The sequence below is a fragment of the Myotis brandtii genome, unplaced genomic scaffold (assembly GCF_000412655.1).
Source record: "Myotis brandtii unplaced genomic scaffold, ASM41265v1 scaffold1093, whole genome shotgun sequence".
Taxonomy (NCBI): Eukaryota; Metazoa; Chordata; class Mammalia; order Chiroptera; family Vespertilionidae; genus Myotis; species Myotis brandtii.
This window is the reverse complement of record NW_005353721.1, coordinates 255,007-265,540: the sequence shown is the minus strand read 5'-3', so window position 1 is coordinate 265,540 and position 10,534 is coordinate 255,007. Positions and strand designations below refer to the sequence as shown.

Genomic DNA, 10,534 nt, shown 5'->3' with positions numbered 1-10,534 from the left:
CTGCTGGCCAATTTGGTTCTGATTGGATGGTTTCTATGCCAGTCAGCATCAAAAGCTCCACCTCCTAGGCAGCCATTGGTTCTTCACAGCACCCACATTTGGTTCTGACTGGTCAGTTCCTATGCCAATCAGCGTCTCTGGGCCTATCAACGGGGCCTGATCAGAAAGGTGGTGCTGATCAGTAGCCCAGGTGGAGGCCTGTAGAGAAATGGAGGCACGGCTGCTGGCTAGACTGAGAGAGAAAGAGAGAGGCAAGTGCTGATCAAAAGCTGCCACAGAGGCAACAGATCAGTCCCTGCTTCTCTCTTCAGGCCTCTCTCTGGCCCTGATTCACAGCCCCCTCAGCAGTCAGTGCTGGGGCACTGCGCCTGCAGCAGAAGCAATCTGACTGCAGGACTGACTTCCGGTTGGTCGAACCTCAGAAGTTACTGGTCGTTACAACCCAGGGTTTTTATATATTAGGATTGTATTTATTTTTATTATCATCCTATATAATAAAAGGCTAATATGCAAATTGACTGAACAGCAGAATGACCAGTGGCTATGATGCGCACTGACCACCAGGGGGCAGATGCACAACACAGGAGCTGCCCCCTGGTGGTCAGTCTGCTCCCACAGGGGGAGCACCGCTCAGCTAGAAGCCAGGCTCATGGCTGGCGAGTGCAGCAGTGGGAGCCTCTCCCACCTCACCCGCCTCTGCAGCAGCACTAAGGATGTCTGACTGACGGCTTAGGCTTGCTCCCCGAGGGCTCCCAGACTGCGAGAGGGCCCAGGCCGGACTGAGCGCCCCCGCCCCCCCGCCAAGTGCACGAATTTCATGTACCTGAGGGACCCCCTCCCTCCGAGTATACAAATTTCGTGCACCGGGCCTCTAGTTAACCTATATTTGCCTACCTCTATATATTGTTAAATTTGTATTCTCCTCTCTTCTGCTTAGTTGAATCAACATAAGGAAAAGACCTGTGTTTATTGAGGGAACCTGGAAGTCAGGGATGGGAATGAGGACAGGCCTGACTGATACCAGCTCTATCCCTTATTAGCTGTGGAATCTCAGGCAAGATCTTCATGAATCATTTTCCTGGTTTGTACTGTGGTGAAACTGAAGTCCGATATTTTGTTATTTCTTCAAGGATAACAAAATCGTCACTGGAGGAACTATGACATGGGCGCCACTTGATATGAAAAACTACTATAGGGAACACTGCATGGCTCTCTCACTTCAGTGAATTGGCCAGGCAGCCTGGCCTCCTCTTCTGCGTTGACATCAAGAAGTAGCACTATGGTAGTTTTAATAGAATTGAACTCTTATGTGAATTATAATCTCTAATATGTGTGTGTGTACACATCCACAAGTAGAGGCAAAATTAGACATGATTTTATTCTTAAGAAATAAGCAACTCATTGTAATGTGCCCTGGGTGCAGCATGTGTAGGAGGGTGAGGTTCACATTCCACAAAGCCATTATTCACTGACAGAAAACATTAAAACAAAGGAAAAAATAGAAAAATGATAGCAAATATTACAGATTCCCTTACAGTACAGTCATGCACCACTTAACAATGGAGATGTGTTCTAAGAAATGCAATGTTAGGTGATTTCATCATTGTTCGAACATCATAAAGTGCACTCACACAAGTCTAGATGGTAATGCTCACTACACACCTAAGGCTATATGGGATAGCCTATTGCTCCTAGGCCACGAACCTGTACAGAAGGTTACTGTACTGAGTAGTATAGGCAATTGTAACACAATGGTAAGTATTTGTATATATAAACATACCTAAACATAGAAAAGGTATAGTAAAAATATTGTGTAGAAGGTAAAAAAAAAAGCACACCTATCTAGGGCACTGACCATGAATGGAGCTTGCAGGACTAGAAGTTGTTCTCGGTGAATCAGTGAGTGAGTGGTGAGTGAATGTGAAAGCCTAGACAGTGGTCAGCAAACTGCAGCTCACGAGCCACATGCGGATCTTTGGCCCCTTGAGTGTGGCTCTTCCACAAAATACCACATGCGGGCACACACATACAGTGTGATTGAAACTTCGTGGCCCATGCGCAGAAGTTGGTATTTTGTGGAAGAGCCACACTCAAGGGGCCAAAGAGCCGCATGTGGCTCGCGAGCCACAGTTTGCCGACAACTGGCCTAGGACATTACTGTACAGTACTGTAGACTTTATAAACACTGTACACTTAGGCTACACTAAATTTACAAAACAAACAAGAGTAAATCAAGCACAGGAGAAAATGATACAATCAGGAGGCAAGGTAAACACAAGATGTATGAGGCTGCTGCTGGCTTAATACAGCATACTGTCTTTCAGCAAACTTTTTTATAAGGGGAAAGAGTACACTCTATTAAAAAGTTTAGTATAGTAAATACATAAACCAGTAACATAGTTGTTTATTATCATTATCAAATATTATGTAGTGTGCATAATCTTATGTGCTCTTCTTTTATACGACTGTCAGCACTGTAGGTTTCTTTACACCAGCACCCCACAAAGTTGTGAATAATGTGTTGCGTTACAACATTAGGATGGCAATGACATCACTAGGCAATATGAAGTTTTTGGCTCCATTATAACCTAAAGGAACCACCATTGCATATGCAGTCTGTTGTTAACCGGAATGTTGTTATGCAGCATATGACTGTACTATATTAATATACGGGGAGTAAGAATGACCATATTGATCACCTTTTCTTTTATAAGAACTCTGTTATGAACACATGTGCTCTTTTTATAATTTATTTGTTATTTCACCTGATACATGCCCATGGAGTGCACTCACAGGTGAAATATTTGCACATCTCACCCAAGGATGACCTTACAATGTTTGGAAGAAAAGTACAATATAAAGTCACACATTGAATCCTGAGATTCTGTTCTATCCCAGGGGAATCCAGATTGAAACCATTTGGTTTTCCTTTAGCACATCAATCAGAGGGCCAGACTGCTCTGAAGGAAACATCCGAGACATGTGTCCCTGGAATTCTAATAGGCCTCCGAAGTCTGGGTCTTATTCCACCATCTGAAGGGCTGTGCACAAGTGGGCAATGCTTAAGAAATACCCTTGGTGATGATAAAATCATATGACACTTCAAAATCTCCTGTTTTATGGAAAAATAACCTGCCACATTTCAAATTCTGATGATAGCAAACACTAAATAAAATTGTGTGCATTAACTGTTGCAATAAGAGAGAGCTAATTTCATCCTGCCCTTGTCTATCTGGCAACTGCTAACCATCCTTTAAAATGCAGCTCGTGATCAGCTTGGCATTATTGAATTGTATATATGCTTACTGATGTTCCCTAGAAAGGTAAGTAAAGTTGACCAAGGTGGCTACTCTGTTGTTGGATATTCAAAGCATGTGGTGCTCAGTAAATGCTTATAAAATCAGAAGAAAGCCTGACCGGTTTGGTCCGGTGGATAGAGCGTCGGCCTGCGGACTGAAGGGTCCCAGGTTCAATTCCGGTCAAGGGCATGTACCTTGGTTGCGTGCACATTCCTAGTGGGGAGTGTGCAGGAGGCAGCTGATCGATGTTTCTCTCTCATCGATGTTTCTAACTCTCTATCCCTCTCCCTTCCTCTCTGTGAAAAATCAATAAAATATATTTAAAAAAATAAAATAAAATCAGAAGGAAATGTGCACAACTGGGCCTCAAATGATATAGGTGGGGCTCACTGAAGGAGGACTCATATTAAAACAGGTGAAAGAGTAAGAGGTAATTGAATGAATTAGCCAAGGATGTTTGGGCGTAGAATTCAAGGAAAATACTAGGACATGCTTTAGTATTTAGTACCCTCTACCACTTACAGAACCTTGCCTTGAAGAATAAATCATTTATTTCTTGCAAATGATTTACATCACTTATTGAAAAAAAACAGGTTTGCAAAGAATCTACTTTGTGGTTCTAACACAGAAGTTACAAATACCACTAAGTATTTCCATAGTTCACAGTATTAGGTAAAAAAAAAAGACTAAAAGTAATCACTACAAAAGTTTAGTGTAAATAACATAGCAATGGGGAGCCATGTAGGATTTTCTCACATTTTACTAAAAAAAATGAAGAAACAAAACAATAAAATCCCCCTTGGGACCTTGACTTAAGGTGATATGCCCATTATCTAAACTGGTGCTACTATTTGAGGTAGAGCATGTACTCTGAAATGAATTAGTTGAATGCAAGTCTCTCTTCTGGAGTCTAAAGTTCTATACATGTGATTAACTCCAAGGCATCTTTGAAGTGCAAATGTGTTATCACACAAATAACACTATGAAATCATCTCTATTTACAATAAGCAGAGAGAACAAAGCTACCATCTCAGAAGAGGTAAGTAGGATCTACGTGAATCTAAGACTTCACTTTTAGGGCCCCTGTCATTCATGACGCCATGTCACATTTCAGCAGTCAGACTGGTCCATGCCTCTGCCTTCGATCTCTGTAGGATGCTTGGTAACTTAGGGACCCAGCAACTAAATGAATAGATTTGCATTTGTTGAAGGTGACCGACATTTAATGAACTAAAAAAAAAACAGGTAGAATGAAGGCTAGGAATGACCACAGCTTGAAGACTCTGTCCTAGCTTACTGGTCCTCCAACCATCCAGACAAGAGGAGATGCTGACAGAGGCATGAGAAGAAACCACTGCTTCCTCCTTATACTTGCTTAGAGCACCCTGCCCTCTTCCAGTGTCTGAGGGCCTTCACTCAGCCTCCTGGACTTTACAAGTGTCTCCTAGATCCTGTAACCAGCATCAGAAGATCAAAGCTTCCCAGTCTGTCCTCTGGAGATAAGAAAATATGTTTGAAGATAGAACTTCAAACATTCCATACAATCCATTCCTGTGTAACTGACTCTCCTCAAGGGAAAAAGAAAAACCTGTCATGTGGCATATACACAATCAATACATACAAGAGAAGAACTGTGTGGGATTTTAGATACTTAAATGATAATCCTATTTGAACTAGTATTTAAAAAAGTGTGATTCAGTGGGAGTCAGGCAGACTTGCTCTCAGTCCACTAATCTTGGTAAAGTCATTCAAACTCACAGGGCCTCAGTTTTCCCAATGACAGGCTTGGACCAGAGGCAGTATCTGAGAGGTATTTTCAGCCTGGGTTCCATCATCTTCCCCATTCACTAAAATAGCCTCACTTTCATTTCTTTAACACAATGAAGATCTGATAAACAAAAACAAACAAATAAAAAAAATAGAGATGATTTTAAAGGCCCCTGGTGACTCATTCATTCCTGGGGGAGGAGGGGGAAGAATTACTTAAGAATTATCTTAATTATATATCTGTAATAAAACTAGAAAAAAAGTTAAAACCACCTATAGTCTCTGTCATTCTCTTCTTCCTTCCCTTTTTTAATACTTACAAATGTGAAATGTTTTCCAAAAGTCTTGTATAACCCCAGGGGGCACTTTTCATACCAAAGACAATGCCAGTGATATTCTCTGGAGCGTAGCACTCAGTGGCCCTGAGGAAGGTGCTTTTAGAGAAAAGTGACTCTGTGTTTGAATATCTCTGCCACTTACTAGCTATGTGACCCTCAGAAAGCTATTTCATAATCTCTCTGAGCCAACTTCCTTCTCTGTAAAATGAAGATAATAAATTATATTTCTAAAGGCTGCTAGGATAACATATAAAGAACCTGGTGTAGGGCAGCAAACCAACACGATAATAAATTATATTTCTAAAGGCTGCTAGGATAACACATAAAGAACCTGGTGTAGGGCAGCAGGTACTTTCCATTGTCATATCAGTTCTCTAAAATCACAAAACCTATCGCCTTTCACAGTGCAGAAAACAACTGTGTCTAGGACTTGTGGCCCATACTTGAGAAGAGACGAAAAGATACTGTGAAATTAGGAAGAGATCTCATCTAAAGATGAGGAAATGAAGATCTGAAGATGGAGTAGGTACCCCAGAGTCAAAGGAGTCAGAAAGTAGTGACCTGAGAACCACATAATTTTTAAGTTTTGGATTTGTGATAACTGGGAGAACAAAAGACTGATCAGCATGCTAATTAATTAGGGCATGTTGGTACAACTGTTATCAAGGATAAGCAATTATGAGACAGACTATACTCATGAAGGACATGTGCTGACAACGAATTACAATGTGCTTAATTCAAACTTTTTGGCCTTCCATAGGAATCCAGGGCCAGTCAACATTTAACTGCATTAAAGCTTTTGATACTTAAATTAAAAAGTGATTAAACTTCACAATAAAGCTACACCTTAGGAATTATAGATTCTGAAAACAAGACTGAAAGGGATTTTAGATACTGTCTACCCCCACATACTACACTTGGGAAAAGTGAGGTCTAAGGAAGATGAGAGATGCATCTTTGGTCACAAAAGGCAGCGCCAATTCTGGTCTCATTAACTTATTATCTACTACAGGAAGTCAATCTGTAGATTTATCTGATACCCATAGCAACGACTCAACATTGCGTATATGGGTTCCTGTCTCAACTCCGCATAATTTAGGGTTCGTAGGGGACTGGAAGACATCTGAAGGACTGGGCCAATGGCTTATAGAAGCAGCTGGTGGGACTGTGTGGGGAGGTCTGAGGATAATCAAGAGGGCAAATGAAGAGCTGCCAATCTGGGATTTGGGATTAGGGCTTATTAAGGGATCAAATATAGAACTATTTTCCATATCCAGGACGTAGCACAGTGACTGGCACATAGCAGGTACTTAGTACTTATTTATTGTATAATTGGATGATGAACCAAGAGTGAATAAAAGAATGAAAGGGCCTGTTCTGAGAGAAAAAAATGAGAGCTTCAGAGGCAGCAGAGAAGAGGGACTGCCTACTGCCATTCCTTAGGGGAGGAGCAGGGGAAGAGTCATCTGAACTCTTCCCAACCTGAGCCAAGGGAGGTGGCTTGTTTCCTTTGCAAGGGCAGTGGAGTGAGTCTGTGGCCCTCTTGTTTCCAGCTCAGGTTTCCATCCTGAGGAAATGTAGTCATTCCATGGCACTGCTCTGGCCCCTCTGTGCTCAGGATAGAACAGGGAGAAGTGGAATGTTCGAACAACAGAAATTTCAAATTCATAATGTCACAGTAGTTCTAGAGGAGACCCAGTGCTTAAGGGCTAGCCAAGCAAGTTACTGACCATACAGACACCGGTGGGGAAAATGTTTCATAGCAGGTACTTTCCATTGTCATGCAGCCTTCCGTGGTCCTAGGCCTGGTGGACTTTGACCTTTTGCCAAGTCTGTTAAGGCTGGACTTTGAAAGCAGGATTCATTTGATGAACATTGATGACACAGACATGATAGAAAGTTGTGTCTCATTATAGTTTCTAAATAGTAAGGGGTTAGTGTTTTATATTCCCTTTCCTTTTAACATCTATGTCTAAATTTTTCACTTTTGTACCATAGGATGTGGCCACTTTGAAGTTAGAGGCACCACTCATCACCTCTTTTTTCTTTTTCTAGGACTAAACAGAGAAACTATAAGATGACTGTACATGAATGCCTAAAAACATCCTTTCAGGGCTGATGATAAAAGCAGCTTCCTGTTTAAGAGAAATAGGAATAATTCAGTGAATACTTATGTGTTGCACAGTGTCTTCTCCATACAACACCTAGCAGACTAATGACAAAATGATGAGCATGGCAGTTGCTGGGAGAGAACAATGTTGTTCTGCCCATGTTCACATGAAGAGATATCTATCCCAAAGAAAACATGCACTGTCTCTGATGTGACTTTCATTTGACACTTGATAAAGTTGGCACATTTAAAAAATTCCTTCAAACCAAGAGCTCAGGTAAGTAAAAAGCCCATGATATATATACTCTTCTTCAACTCACAGAGTGATTGGCAAGGCCTGTATATTTTTAGCACAGTTTTAATTCCACAAAAAGAAATACCTCCTAAAAGAAATGTGTTAAGCACCCTCCTAAATGTTTCTCATTAAGTTGCCAATGCTGGTACTTGCTCCTTAAGGCTGGCTTACAGCACTCATCCTAACCCAGCTCTGTAAACCATTGAAGAAATAAAAGTGAGACTAATCGCTACTTGAAAGGCACTACATCTGTAAGAATTTTTATATTAATACTAGAGACCTGGTGCACAAAATTCATGCATGGGTAGGGTCCCTAGGCCTGGCTGGCGATCAGGGCCGATCTGGGGGGCAACCAGTGGGGCGATCAGGGGGTGGGGGTCGCTGGCATCCACCTTGGCTGGCCTGGGGCCTGGGGGCAGCTCCTGTGTTGAGCACCTGTCCCCTGGTGGTCAGTGCGTGTCATAGTGACCGGTCATTCTGCAGGTCGTTCTGCTGTTTGGTCTATTTGCATATTAAGCTTTTATTATATAGGATTTGTAAAGTATCTTGAGAAATATCAGGAAAAAGCAACCTGGAAAACAGCATTCTGCAATAAAATTATAGGAATGGTAGTAAAGAAACCAAACTGAAAGATATTTCTAGTAAAGGAACAGGTTTGTTCTTATAGTGAAACAATCTTAGCTCAGTGGCTCATTCTTCTAAAAACACCAGCTTTTGGATAAGTATGAAAATACACCACTGTGTTTAGATTGAACATACAGTGAACTCCCCAAAATGGTTCTCATGCAGTCTAGCACCTTGATTCTTTTCGTTTGTTTGTTTTTGTTTTGTTTTTATGCTGTGGAACACCTAACTTTTTAAAAAGTGAGTCTAAGGCAACAGGATGACTGAAGTCACACAAATGCCCACTCACCTCCCATGATTTTAGATTGGCAGTTAATAAACTCCGGCTTCCTGTCCGTGAGGTACCTCTGGCAGGTGTGGTGGAGGATCTGGAAGAAGGTGCATTTTTCTGAGGCTGTGCTGGCTACCCACTGGTCAAAAGCATTTTCAAACAACAAATCAAACTCTGCAGAATCCTGGAAAAAACAGTGAAATAACTACTAATCTCAATGTATAAAAACTGCTGCTTCAATCTTATGCCCAACAAAAGACTCATAAAGGCAAAACATCTTTCAAAACTAATCATAAGGTTCATTTTTTTTTAAACTATGTTTTTATAGATTTTCTAGAGAAAGAGGAAGGGAGAGGAGAGAGAGATAGAGACATTGATGAGAAAGCAACATTGGCCAGGTGCTGCCTACACACCCCCTACTGGGGATCAAGCCCACAACCCTGACCGAGAATCCAACCAGTAACTTCTTGGTTCATGGGATAATGCTCGACCACTGAGCTACACCAGCTAGGCAAAGCTCATCTTTATTAGCACCCAGGTGCATGGACAATCCACCTTTCTCTGTTTATCAAGTAAACTCCAAATCTTACAGTATTTAAAGATGTCTCTAGGAAGCTAGTATCACAGAAGTCCCTGTAGCCTACCACACATTGACCTGTGTCAGAATTCAGACTACATATCATCTTCCCAATTACTTGGGACATAATTCATTCAGGTTCTCAGCACTAACCCATAGTAATCTTGCCCCTAATCTTTGACAGGAAAAGATTCCTCCTCATTATTTTAGCATATAGTGACAATTTACATTTTCTTTTTCTTCATTATTGACATTTTATATGGTAAATGCATGTGAGCAAAAGGGGAGGATCTACTTTGAATAAATACTTATAAAATTTTTTTTCTCATATTAAATACAATAGATTCGTAAACTTTTAAGGATTTATTTATTTAAGTAAATAAATAAATTGGTGGCATGAGGAGATAAATGAAGCTTAGAGAAACATGGCTTTTCATATTGATAGCCATGGACATGAATCTGAATTCTGGTCTTTGCATTTTGCTGATAAACATATTACTAGACATAGCAATTCTTCAACCTGCATCCCCTTAGGTACCTGCATCAAACATGATGAAAAGGTTTATAATCCCCCATAAGAAGGGTATAGAAATCAGAAAGTCTTATTTGTGTAACTGAAACAGAGAAAAACGATTCAGACAACCATCACCACCGCCAAAGTTAATAAAAGAGTTGTCGTGTGAAGAGACCACCTTCGCTCAATACTCCACAGGGCACTCACCCGATTAGGATCGATGCCATTAACCTGGCGAAGCTGCTCGAGCATCCACTGTGATCTCCGCACGAACGACGTGGAACCTTCAAACTGTTTGACCTTCGTAATGGACGCCTGTGTAGGTTTCTTGTTTGTCACTGCCAAGAAAAGGCCACAGATTAGTGGGTGTGCAGGTTGGTTTGTTTCCTGTCAGTGGGCTTCTATCTCACACATACATGCATATGCAAAATGAGAATGAGAGAAGAAAAAAATACCTATACATGTATCTATAATAATAAAAGGGTAATATGCTAATTAGACCGAATGTCATTCCAGATGTCCTTCTGGATGAAGCTGGGGCTGGAGGGAAGCCCGGGTCCCAGGTGCCTGCTGGCGGCCAGAGCGAAGCCCAGGTCCCAGATGCCAAAGGGAAGCCAGGGGATGGAAGGCCTACTCTTGCTCGAATTTCGTGCATTGGGCCTCTAGTGTGTGTATATATATGTGTGTGTGTGTGTGTGTGTGTGTGTGTGTGTGTGTGTGTGTGTGTGTGTGTGTGTGT

General features: G+C 41.5%; 1 protein-coding gene across 1 annotated transcript in view; it reads right to left on the bottom strand.

Annotated features, from left to right (window-relative positions):
- Positions 1-10,534, bottom strand: part of STXBP6 (syntaxin binding protein 6 (amisyn)) — a 272,739-nt gene that overhangs the window by 50,334 nt on the left and 211,871 nt on the right. The window contains exons 3-4 of the mRNA XM_005857266.2: positions 10,003-10,133; positions 8,723-8,888 (exon numbers count right to left, since the gene is read on the bottom strand). Coding sequence (XP_005857328.1) covers positions 8,723-8,888; positions 10,003-10,133 — 297 coding nt within the window. The remainder of the gene's footprint in view (positions 1-8,722; positions 8,889-10,002; positions 10,134-10,534) is intronic.